This window comes from Ambystoma mexicanum, chromosome 3p, assembly GCF_040938575.1.
Source record: "Ambystoma mexicanum isolate Mex_15411 chromosome 3p, UKY_AmexF1_1, whole genome shotgun sequence".
Taxonomy (NCBI): domain Eukaryota; kingdom Metazoa; phylum Chordata; class Amphibia; order Caudata; family Ambystomatidae; genus Ambystoma; species Ambystoma mexicanum.
In genome coordinates this window covers 894,810,384-894,823,845 of record NC_090925.1, presented here as the reverse complement: position 1 = coordinate 894,823,845, position 13,462 = coordinate 894,810,384, and the positions used below count along the sequence as shown (strand labels likewise).

The 13,462-nt window shown below is 42.0% G+C and overlaps 1 protein-coding gene across 6 annotated transcripts in view; it reads right to left on the bottom strand.

Annotated features, from left to right (window-relative positions):
- RALGAPB (Ral GTPase activating protein non-catalytic subunit beta) overlaps positions 1–13,462 on the bottom strand; it is a 2,501,232-nt gene that overhangs the window by 911,581 nt on the left and 1,576,189 nt on the right. For 4 of the 6 annotated variants that reach the window (XM_069652125.1, XM_069652127.1, XM_069652130.1 and 1 more), the window contains one exon: positions 7,082–7,215. In XM_069652125.1, the coding sequence (XP_069508226.1) occupies positions 7,082–7,215 (134 nt within the window). The remainder of the gene's footprint in view (positions 1–7,081; positions 7,216–13,462) is intronic. The other 2 variants (XM_069652128.1, XM_069652131.1) reach the window with 1 other exon arrangement.

Below are 13,462 nucleotides of genomic sequence, written 5' to 3'. Positions count from 1 at the left end.
TGTTGGTCAGCTGTATAGTTTTGTTGTATGCACTCTTATTTTTAAGACTCTAAGGGCTATATTAACTGTCAATAGGGTTTTGAATGAATGAATTATGATGCAGTATTTTATGAAATGTATTATGTATGTTATACCTTGGTATTTTATGTATAATGTCTACAAGGTTTGAGTTTTATGTATGTACTTTATGTGAGTCATTTAATAATGTGGATTGTATGACATTTTTAATGTTTTTAACTAGAACACATTAAAATAAAATAAAAAAATAAACATACCGTGTCAATCAAGAAGGTGCAGCACCGCCCCAACAGGGGTCGAACGGGCGCCCCCGAGGAGTAGTTTGTCAGCCTCTGCTGTGCCCTCGGCAACCAGCCGTGTGAAGCCTGTCTGAAAGGGACTTCCACAATCACTCCTGTGTGGGAAGCAGACTATCTGGGATTGGCAAGGAATGGATCTTAACCAGTTCCCATGCCTGGGCCTTAACAGGTCATTCACCAGGGGAACAGTCTCACGTTTGCTAAACGCCCTCCAGACCCAGCCACCGGCCAACTAGTTCCTACCGCCGAAACTATCGAAAGGGGCTATAGATCCAGTAACTCGCTCTTAACGAGGCAAGTGCTGGTATTCATCTTATTTCTGGATGATGGGGGATCTATGTGCCTTCCTAGATCTTAAACGTGCACTTACGTTAAGACCATTTCACAATGGTCACCTCAGTCCAGATTCTTCAGACCCTAAACCTGCCGGATTGGATTGTATTCTGGATCTCCAGGATGTTTGCTTTCATGTTCCCATCCACATGAAGTACCAAAGAGTTACTGCCACTACCAATCAATTCAAGGTGCTGCCGTTCAGCCTTTTTTCAGCACCCAGGTTCTTCACCAAGCTGCTGGCAGTGGTTATGGCTCACATCAGAAAGGAGGGCATCTACGTCTTTCCCCATCTGAATAACTGGCTCATCTGAGAATGCTCCCCATATGTAGAATCAGCACATTTGTAATAGACATGCACAGCTTGGGCTTCTCCCTAAACTCCAGGAAGTCTCAAGTGCCAGGCCCTTCGATTCAGCAGGGCAGTCTTGGACACTTGCTGGGCAGGGGCCTTCCAGCTCGAGGAGCGAGTGGGGAACAGCTACAATATAATGTGCGTCTTCCAATCGTAGGAAAAGGATCCCGACACAGAGTTTCAACACTTATGTACCCCTGCATTCTTGTGGTGCAAGATGCCCGGCTATGCATGAGGTTGCTGCAGTGACTTGTCAGTTGTCAGTGGTCTCGGTTTCAGGGTCTCAGAACTTCAGGTCTCAGCAAAAATGTCCTCAGGCTTAGAATGGTGGCCTCAGAGAAACAGCCTATTGTAAGGGGCATTGTTATGGCAACCCTGGTCCTAATTCCCCCTTGTCATGGACGCATCCCTGAAATACTGGGGCACTCACCTGCAAGAATCAACGATGAGCGACCTGTGGTATCCGTTGGAAAGCAGAGAACACATCAATTAGCTGGAGTTGACAGCGATCAGGCTGGCCCTTGTTTCTTTGCTCCTTTTAGTACGGGGCAAGACTGTGCTGGCCCGACTGACAACACAGTTGCCATACACTAACTCAACTAATGAGGTGGTGTGGGCCTTGCCTCTGTGCAAAGAAGCAATGAGACAGTGTTTCTGGGCTCTGGAGAACAGTGTGCCTCCGACAGCAGCTCATCTAGCCAGCAAGGAGAACGTGATTGCGGATGCTCTGAGCAGACAGACTTTGCACAAGCGGGAGCTCTGTCTGGAAGTTCTGGAGGAGTAGCTCTCCCGTTGGAGGACAACTCAGGTGGACCTCTTCGCTTTCAGTGTGAGCAGGACGTGCAGGTGTTTCTGCTTCAGAGAATTTTCACAACGGAGCTCTGGCACAAGGCCTTGACGGGCGAGAGGGACTTTGAGCTGCTCTATGCATTTCTGCCAACCCCCATCATACTGCTTCTCAGGAGGCAACACCGGTTTGGTTCCACGTTGATCTCGATAGCGCCAGACTGGGCCCACAGAACTTGGTACCCGGATTTGCTACATATGGCCGTCTGCCCTCCTTGGCCTTCTGCATAGGGCGGACCTCCTTTCCCAATCGGGACGGACAGATACTGCATCCGAACCTCAACAGCATGAACATTTATATTTGGCTACTGAACCGATGAGTTATAAGGAGCGGGATTTGTCAAGATGATGACCTGGACGCGCTCCTCTCCACTAAGAGACCAGCCACCAAATGCATTTATGATTGTAGGTGGCTTATGTTTTCAATTTGGTGCCTGGCTTGTTACCTGCTCAACATCCTCCATTTTGGATTTCCTGCTTTCTTTGTCCCAGACAGGCAAGCAGTTTAGCACTGTGAAGGGGTATCTTGCTTCCATTTCGGTTTTCAAGTGGCCTCCAGAGCAGGCCTGATTTTCTTTGATAACCACATTCATGCAATGTTTGCAGGGATTGTGTAATCAGTTTGGACCAATGCCAGATTCTTGTTCGTGAATAGGACTTAGTGTTAACATTCCGTATGGGTGCTGTTATATACCCCACACTTTTAGCTTTTGTTTTTGAACCTGTTATGACTTTTTACATGGAGGTGAAGTCTTCAGCTTCACTCCCCTAGCCGTTTGCTCATTTTGTCATGGGGAAACTGATCAGTCCTTCAGAATATCAGTACTGGGAAACTGTTTCCTTTTTGCCTTTTTACCTTTTTTGGTAACTTTTACAGTGCACACAACATCTTACAATGCAGTGCAGTGGGGATACTTTTGTAGGACACTAGTCTTTTATACTCTGGATTTTTGGTTACTTTTACATGTGCCTAAAGAAAAGCTGGTGGCAGGGGATACATTTAGTTTTAGAGTGCACATTCACATTTACCGCATATGGCTACTAAATGTGGCTAGTGTCCTAAAATGGCAATGCCATAAGATTTTTCGCTTGTATTTTGACCAAATTGTTTGGCCTTTTTCATGTCTTCTCAAGTCAGGAAATCCCATATAAGGTTGTGTACTTGCCCAGGAAATCTGCGGCTTTCAGGGCTAATGGTGCCGTTTGTGTGTCGGGCCCAGGAAGTGGGTGGGACTGTTTGGTCCCACTCCACATCTGTGGTGCCAGAGAGTCTGGGTGTTTGGCATGAGTGAAACCCACAGTGGTCCTTGACTGGACCACTGCTGGCTGTTTGAATGGTGCAGATCCTTACCATTGATGGGATTGGACTTGCTTTCACCTACAATTTAGCTTAAGAGGACCCCTACAACCATTTCTTCAGATCAGGGATGGAGCCAAGTATCTCGAGTAGAAGAGCAGCTGACTGAAGACCCGTGGACGACTCCCTAAGAGGTCTGGCATCCCTTCAGGCGTTTGGCCCAGTGAAGCCCTGCTGCACTACATGGTCTGCGAAGGGCCTGAGCAGTGCTTCAACCCTTGGACTGGTGGGACCAATCAGACTCGACTCACCCTCAAGGCGCCAACTGTTCTGAGTCTTCGGAAGTGTTCCTGGACCACCCAGTCCACTGACCAGCTCTCCACTGGGCTGCCTCAGTAGAATAGTAGCCTTTCCGTGTTCGTCACCGGAACTTCGGTGGTCGCAGGCTCCTGCCCACAAGTCGCTTTCCTGACAGGTTTCTGATTCCCAGCATCAAAGGATCCTGCTCTGGAAGGTCTTCAAATGAGGCTGGAAAGATGCCTTCTGTCACCCGTATACAATAGCCGTCGCTGGAACTTGCCTTCCACCATCTGCTGAAGTGTCCTGAAGAGGTCTGCATCAGAAGGGAAAATAATTTTACTGACCTGTAACATTTTTTTAAGTATCTTCTGAAACATTTTCACCATCACAAGAACTCCTCCTACACCTGTCCCCTCTACTACGAAGAAGCTATGTGACTTTTGGGCACAAGGCCCCATACAACACAGGAATTGGACTTAAGTTCTGGCATATTCTTGTGAACTGGTTTAATTCTACTGCATCATACCTTCCCTTCTTTGAGTTGGCCAAGTTATTGTATGCATTTCTAAAAACCTAAAAGTGACTAAATATATGTTTGATAATTGAGCATTGTGTGCTACTACTTACTAACTGCTTGATCCATTTTCTTAGTGTATTTTGTGCTTACCGGTCTAAACTGAATTATAGTGTGCTTCACTGTGTGGACTCACTGTGGGCCCTGACAGCAAGTCCCTTTCTCATAAGACTAATCCTTGACCACTCAACACGCTTACCATGATTGGGTTTGGCAAACCTCTCAAGAGTTCCCCAGTTCACTAGAATTAGGGTGGCCTAACATCGGTCTACCAGGTCAGATTCTCAAAATCCATCTCAACAGGCGCTCAGTTTAAGCCCCTCTATTATTGCTCATAGAGACTGCTCACCTTTAAGGCGATTTTCCTAGTCTCCATCACTTCCGCTAGATGGGTGAGCTGAAGGCGTTGTCAGTTAAACCTCCCTAGTTGGTTTTCTCCAAGGAGAAGGTGATGTTGAGAATGAGACCAGCCTTTCTTCCTAAGGTTGCCTCCGATTTCCATTCCTCTCAAAAGAGGGCCCGTACTACATCTCTCAGATGAGAGGGGACGAGAAAAATGACCAGCTTTCGTTGGTTATACTTGTGCCTGTGTTGGCAGGGCTGTGACCAAACTGACCCTGCCAAGTTGGATCATCCACTGCATCTCTGAATGCTGTGACCTGGCTGGTAAAGATGTACCTGTAGGTCCCAGGGCACATTCCACCAGAGGAATGGCTGCCATCTCAACTCTGCAACATGGCGTCCCACATCTGAATATTTGCCAGGTGGCTATGTGGTATTTTTTGCTAAAGACTACTGCTTGGATTCCCAGTATAGTCATGATGCTCATTTTGGCACAGCTGTTCTTCCGAGCATTCTGGTTTTAGGTGGTCCCCTTCCTCTCCTCCCTCTTCCAGATTTACGTACTGCTGTTGGAGTATATCAAAGATGAGGAATCCATGGGAAGAAGGAATCCATTAGAACAAATTACTTACCTCTCAGTAAGGTTCTTTCTGATGCATATTGCCTCCCATGGATTCCTCATTGTCCTCCCAACCTACACTGTGCCTGGTGGATAGATAGTACAACTTGGTTCTGTTGTCCCACTGCAGAGTCCTAGGGAAAGAGGTTGGAACTAAGGTCACCGGGTTGGCAGTTCAATAAATATACTGGCTCCAACATAATATATGGCACAGACACAAAGGCTTCGGGTGGAGCTGCACTGCACCCCTGGCAGCAGAAAGGTTTCAGAAAGGCAGCTGCGCTGGGAGTTGGATATCAAAGGTGAGTAATCAGTGGGAGGAACAGCCAACAGAAAGAAAATTACAGAGAGGAAAAAAATGTTTCATAACAAAAATCATTCTGGACAAATCATTTCTTCATTGCAGGGAAAAGCAGGACAAGAACAAACCTGCAAACCTGTAAATATTCACTTAAAACCTCCTTAAAGGCAGTTAACAGCCACTTTTTCCTTAATAGAACCAGAGACACAGAGAACATGTCCCTGATAAATGGCTGAACTCAATTCACTGTGCGATAGTAGAGTGTCCAATTCCCGCTCTATCGAGACAAACAAGCCACACAACTAAGTATCAACGTATCACACACATAGTTTGAAAAAAAGCTGGCTGCTTTAAAAGGACATGACAGAAAACTGTAAAGTGTATGTCTCATATCAAATTAATCCAAGGACAAAACAACACCATGATCAAAGCAAAAAGGTACCCGAAGACCACCTGGTGGAAGAAGGAGGAATAGCTAGAGAACAGAATCGGAGGCTAAAAATAAAATCTACATAACTATTTAAAATTCTGAACAAATTAACCAATCTCTTTAAATGCCAACACTCCATCCATGTCACCAATAAATTAGGCAGAACACTGCTTTCTGCTTTTCTGAAAGTATCGATGAGATCAGAGTTACTGCACCACAACTGCACAACGAGATTGGTTTCCCAAAACAACTTCCAGATTCTGATAGGCTACTGACCAGAACAGCAAAATAAAAGCATCCTCCAGCAACGCCTTCAAATGCTGTGCCTTTCATGAGCAAAGATTTTTTTTAAAAAGCTTAATGATGAGCCCAAAATAACCACCACCTTTCAAATTAGTTTAAATAGGTTGTGCCGTCAGCTCCAAAAACAAAAAAAAGCAAGAAATATCTTCCATTACCAATAGTTTGGATGAAAAGGGAACAGAGGCACAGAGACCACCCTCCTAAGCATAACAGCAGAACTTATGAAAGTTTCGGACCACAAATACCTGACCCCTCATCCCACTAGCCATATTTCTCGACAGAGTAGAACACTGAGCCACAAAAACAATGCAACGGGCTGTACAAAAGAAATCCCCCTCCACACTACCAAAAACCAATCAAAGTCCCCCAGGGCTCTGCTCTGTCGTGTCCTGGTGTTCTAGGTCATATTTCCGCATTTTAAAGCCTTTGTGTTGGCTTTAAAATACGGAAACATTACATACTGCCCCCCTCCTTTCGCACCCACCACCTCGTTCCCGCCTCTAAACACGATTCCTCCCACGCACACAGACACATCCATGCACACACACATACAGTCCAAAACCCATCTCTCACTCCTGTTACGAGTCCGCTGGGGCTCACAGAGCCTGTCAGCCCCTGCGCACACTCATGTGCGGCAGGGGTGTGACAGTTCGATTTAGAAAGACCGCTCTCTGCGGACACAGAGCAGTTTATCTAAATCTGTCTTTTTCTTTTGAAAAAAAGTAAAGGGCCTATTGAGCTAGTACCAACAAATGACTTTTCTCCGTTGTATGCATGTTTTTTCTTCGGGCACAGTTCTTTCTACACTCAATCTTATGAGCCGTGTAAATCCATTACTCTCCAACATCATTTCCACAGCTTCCTCCACCCACTACCCACCTTCTCCAAGCGGACCAAAGCAATTTTCTCTGCATCCTTGTACTTTTTAAGACACCAAATAAAAAAATAAAAAATAAACACCAATGCAATAAATAAGATGTTCTGAAGAAAGACAAATGCGATATTGTCAACTCATATGGCATGCTAATATTTGATTTCAATTAACTAACATTTTAAGTGCTGACCTTTGCCAATCCAGAAAGAAGCTCCAGGGCTGCCAACGATATACTCATGTCTTGCCTCCACTGCGAGTTCAGTCTCTGTGTTACCAAGTGAATGCTGCGCATCAGGAGTCCTGCCGCAGTATCTGTATGAAGAGCTAGGATGTAACCCCAATACCACAAACCACAGGGAAGGGAAAACAACTAAGTGTTAGTAACAATAAGCACAGCCAGCCACCAAGCAGAAGCCAATGCAGCTACAGGAAGGATAGTGGGAAAAGCATCATACATGCATCCAAAGAAGAAGCGTTTAGTAAACTTACCAAAAAGCATACCATTTGTCTACCACATTATACATCTATTACTAAAATAGCTTACATGAATGAAGCAGACAGCACAACCTCCTTAAGAAGATGTAAACATTGTAATATTCAGAAATTACAATTTCAGTTTTTAAGGGCATAGATGCATTTCATTGGTAGAAAAATGCTGCCTACGTAGCCTTTGACATCAATTGTTCAGTGTGAATAAAAGGGCATTTTTATTTTGCAACGGTCATTATTTCTTTAGACAGTATGTAAACTTGTTTTGAAAAGTCCGATTTTGACTGAAATGTAAGTTTCTTATAAAAGTAGCTTATTATTATTTTTAAAAAGGAAGTTCCAAAGCATCCTCAAAAGGATTATAAGAATGTTGTGTTACTTCATTCTCCTTTCCTGGAATTATTTCTCATTCTTTCTTCCCTCTTGTGGCCTTTCCCACCACCTCCACCCATAAGTCAGTAGACTCTTTTGTATTGGGACAGCTCTGTTCACCATTTTACCACCGCCATTTACCTACCACAATTTAAATTGTTTGTGCCTGGAATGTCTGCTTCACAAGGACTATTGACTAACCGCTTTCTAATCTCACACAGGGCGAAAGTTGAGGTTGGCTGCATGGAAGGAGGTTTTCTAAACACTTGTTCTCCAGTTAAATACAACCTCTTTCATAATGGAAAGTAATCTAGATGTCTGCCGGCTTACAGAAACCTAGACCAGAAGCATTCCAACCTATTCTGCCGACTAACATTCTCCAGGTCTACACGGTCACATCAAGTTAATTAACGTTCTGTGCCGAGACCCAACTATTCAGTTATTTCTAGACTATAGCGTAGCCATTTCTACTTGGCTGATAATCGTTATGTCGTGTTTGGTGAAATGTGCATTTTCCTTAGCCTAATTAGATTTTGCTGGAAGTAGAGACCTTATCCAATTGAACGAAGTACAGACACTAGAGGTTTGTAAAGAATATGCAGATTACAAAGTAGTATAGCTAGAGTTGGGGGGGGGGGGTTAGCTTACTCGTGCCTAGTTTGGGATCCAGCAAAAGGCATTCCACCACTGACTTCACCACAAGACCCAGAAGGCATGTTCTCAAAAATATGCCAAAAGCCCCTGCTCCTCATTCAAATGAAGACACCATCTATTCTACTTGCCTTCGCTGCAAGAGGATATGTCTTAATATCTGAACTCTAAAGTCAGTAAGGGGCCTGTGGCCTTTGACACCCTCTGATACACTGCAAAATGAAAAGCTTTCAAGCAGGAAAAATAGGAAGATTGAACCCATATTGCATAAAACCCTTGCAGACAATGCACTTTGTAAGTGCAGCATTATTAACAGGAAGTGCTGGTAGAAGCAAAAAACCTTGAGTTGTTGAATCAAATGGACAAAACATTTTACTGAATCTATGCCTTGGCTAGACCTTCCTACTAAAGGAGACATTTGATACCCGAGCGTGTGGTTTTCCTGTGACTGATAGCCCCTCGCCCAATAAACTCAAAATAGGACTTTGGAAAACTCCCCTGTTCCGCCCCTCACACTGCCATCTTGCATTCCTCACCAAGGAGTGGCAGTAGGTGGTCTCTGTTCTATGAAAGCCCCCTATTTTAACTACTTTTGGGTAAGTTTAGAAAAGTCGGTATGATACACTCAAAAGGCTGCAAACTCTTTCATGGATCCTGTCCCATAGTGGGTTCTTAACAGCTTTCCCTTCAACCTGAGCTTGCTCGTACAAGGACTTATGAACATAAGCTTCTTGAACGGTTTAGTTTCTCTCTCTTAATGAGGATTTGCAAGCTAAATTTTAGGAATGCTTGATGAAGTATTAGAATTAGCCACAGCTTTCTAAACCGTGCACCATCCTGTACATGCGTACTTGTTACCCCAGGTGAGAAGGGTCTTGGAAATTACTGTGATATAGTTTCAGGAATTTATGAGGAATAGGTCACAGGTTATTGAGGGTTCTTTCCACTTTTCTCAATGCAGGCCACAAAACGTGCACCAAACCACTGGTCAGTGATAAATCTTTAAAGGAGAGTAAAAGAATTGTGTGTTGTGCTGTGTGTATGTGAAGTATTTGCATTCGCAAAAGGAGACCAGTGACTTATGCCTGGCTGGAAGCTACCAACTTGAAAGGTTTTACCCTGCTTAATGTATACCTACCGGTCCTCGCTTCTTCATTGTTTTAAGTCGCCTGTATGTATAAAGCCCAATGAAACTGACATGGCAGCAAATCAATATTTCCTCAAATTGGGCAACTCCTTGACGACTATAAATAAAATTGGCAAGTTGTAGGATAATTCTATTTTTTTAAAAAAAACCTTATCCAAACTAGAGCTTCCCCAGTGAAGCACATCTTGAGCACTATTCGACCTGATAGGTGAACTGCTATCTCCGGCATCCAAAACCAATACTCTAGGCAGCCTTTCTGATGTAGAGATGAGCCTGGAACGATTCAGGCGGTTTTTAATAAGCACATGTTTCAGTTGCTCTCTTATACAACCCTTGTTACCTTGGTTGTCTGTCTACCAAAAAGCCATAGTGGTCTGTTTCCTTAAATGCATGCCTCAACTTTTTTAATGCCCTGTATTCCTGGTCTGCCAAAAAAAAAGAGACAGGCATACTTCAGATTGCTCAGGAAGCAAGGCTCAGCCTTATTTTGGGGTTTAAGAAATGTGAGTATCAGTAATTTACGCAGAGAAACGTTGAAGTCCCAGCATTTAAGGTGTTAAATTCAAGATGGCCTGTTAATGATTAAAATGCCTAGCTAACAACAAGGCAGTCTTATCTATTCTATCAGAAAGCGAAATCTGCTTTGCTATTCCACAATATCATCTTGAACCTATGAGCAAAAGAACATTATCAGTGCATGTAGCAACGCACTGAAACACTCTCTCATGCAATATTTCGATTTCCTTGGCCATAATGCTGCAAGAAATTGTATGTTACATTCCACTGGTGAAATATCAACAAGCCCGGAAACAACCAGCTTGTTTCCCGACAAACTGTTGCTGGGTCTTCTAGAAATTACATGAAAATAACATGAAGATTTGGGTGACTAACATTCCCGAAATTATAGTTTTGATTGACAAATTGCAAATAACGAATGCATTTAATTGAACAAGCCAGGTCTAGCTGATGATACCAACCATGTCTGCGGTTGCCTGTACTCAAGAGTCCAGGAAGTGAGGCCTAGTAGGCTGGGATGTGCTGCTCGCTGTGGTAGCAGGCACTGGACTAATTTGCATATGGTTGGGTGCCCTTCTGTAATGGTGCAGACAGAATGAAGGCTGCCCAGAGCAATGCCAGTGTGCCAATGAATTACTATTTCAACGCTTTTCAAGCATTACTTTTTGGTAGTTAATTAAAAAGGCAACAGAACTGTACTTCACATGTATTAGAAGGAAAGGTGCAAGAGTCGAATAATGCTTTACATTTCTCTTTATAACCGACCCAAGACTAGAGATCTTTAATTGTACTGTAAAACTGGAATCTCTTATTGGATTTGAATGATACCTTCCTTACTTCCTGAGAAACATTTTAAATAAAAGTGACAAAATGATTAGGTCATCAAAATGCAGCAGGCAACCGATCTTAGTGACCTTTAGGGTTAGTACCATTGCTAGCAATTTCTCTCTGATGGGCAAGTGATTTATATAGATATTGAACATAATTGGGCTAAGGTAACATTCTTGTGTCTAACCCCCATTTTCATGTTTGAAGGTGTTTGGCCGTATGTTATTTTTATGCTGCATTATGTTTGGGAATAATATAGTCCTGATGATATTGAAGGTTTTCCACTTGTATCACTTTCAAAAAATACCAACTGACAAAGTCTTCTTGGTTCTCTAGATGGAGACTGGTTGGACCTGGACACCAAAGATGTAGTCTTAAATCACAGGGGCCGAGAATCTGTTTTTCCCACCATTCTCAGGACAATAGCTCAGGTCGGTAGACGGAGGGAAACGAAACCGAGAATATCTTGAGTGGTCTAAAGTGGTTGATTAGTCTTACAATGTGGCAGCTTGAAGAGTATTGGGAACTGTGGTGAATGCCCTTAAGGAAAGAAACATTGAAGCATTTTGACCTGTACCAAAGGAACATGTATTTGTGGAAGTGGAGTTTTGGTGCCTTTGTTTCTTTAATCTAGTGAGGAATGTACTTTTTATTATTGCATTGCAATTTATATGTAATATATCACTGAATGAGGAACAGAGATGTTCTTATAGACTTTGATTTGGAAATTATTTGTAAAGGAACATTTCATAACAAAGATTAACTACGTGATTACTGATGCATCGCTGCATAGATTGTAAATATAGTGTTTGCTTATACACACATTTCCAGCTCTTCTCTTCTTTATCACTCTACCAAAATAAAATCAGACCCGCTTCCAAACACGTGTCTTGAGGAACACCAAGTATAATTTGTTAAAAATGTCAAGAGTTTTTAATGGGACACTATTTGTGCCTGGAGAGTTTGCACATTTATCTATAATATTTTTGGAAAATCAGTTTCAGAAATGTAAATGAAAATGTTGCAGAATAATAAAAGCACAAATACAAACTTCTCTACATTTTAATAGTAGACCGTTGCAATTAGATGTAAAATTTAGTAAGATTTCAGAGTTTGTTAGTGTTTCTAATTTAAGTATCAAATGTTGGGACAGATTAATCTTGATTAAAAGAAAGAGAAACTAAAAGAAAGAAAACGACTAAAATTATACCTTTGAATCCTAGTGAAATGGAAACAGCAACAGAAAAGCACATTTATTAAAAAGGCATGCACTGTTTCATAAATGCTTCTTTAGTAAGGCTGTTTATACTATTTATTGAGCCAAATAAACGTCCAAATGCATATTCATTTAAAGCAGGTCAGGCTCAGCAACAGATCAATATTCAAATGGATCAATTTTCTAAAAGCATACTAATAACAATAGAAATTGACCGGCATACACCAGACATGTACCAGAATTGCCTATGCACATTCACTTGCGTCATTAACCTGATAGTTCTTTATAACAAATGTGTTACTCGCATGATTATAATGCAAATAAGCAAAAAGTAAGCTCTGTTATGGTTGGACTAACACATTGTTTTATTGTTATTCAGTGTTCATTATCAAAAAACGACACTAGTAGTTAATTTGTATTGGATGTGTTTTTCTAAGAATACATTTAGCAAAGTATTCATATATGGAAAATTTATCTACACAAAATATAGCGGATGGGTCTAGACACTTTTTAGGAAACAGACCTCTTACAAACCAAAATGCTCTAAAAGATTCAACTTGTTTAATGAGACTAAACAAAGATATAGCTGAAACTTTTGGCCAAATAGAGAGTATTTTTTATTTAGAATTTACCTTTAGGCCAAATACACACCTAGATGAAACACATACCATTGCTAACATGGGTGATCAATAGATTGAATACAGTTTAGAAATGGTACACCGGAACTATCAGTTATGTATAGGTTAGCACAAACACTACATTAATTCAGTATTATGTAGCATGTCATCCAAATCAACATTCATGCATGGCATTTTTCATAGGTCACATAACATAATTGATATTTCATCATGAAAGAGCAATCAGTGGAATTTAACCTTTCAAAACAGCAGTATACATTCTTGCAATTAGTCTGTCTCCACATCAAATGGGAATGTATTAGGCCACAGAACGAAGGAAATTACTCTGTTATTTATGTTCAGCAAAGATATTAACTTAACCTATAACTATGTGTGTACATTGTATTCTGAACACCTCTATGCCAACACACCATGGGCATTTCACGAGCATCATTCATAATGAAAAGTTAAACATATGCCAAAGGTGAGCTCTAGAAATTGGTCAAGGACTGCTAATTTGCATAAGAGGACCATTGCCTAAACCAGGGAGGTCCAACTCCAGGCTTCGAGAGCCAGAAACCTGGCAGGTTTTCATGATATCCCTCATTAATATTCATGAGAAACAATCTGCATATATTTAGAATCATTGTATGCAAATTTATCTCATGAATATTAACAAGGGATATCCTGAAAATACAATATGGTTCCGGTCCTCGAGGCCTGGAGTTGGACAAC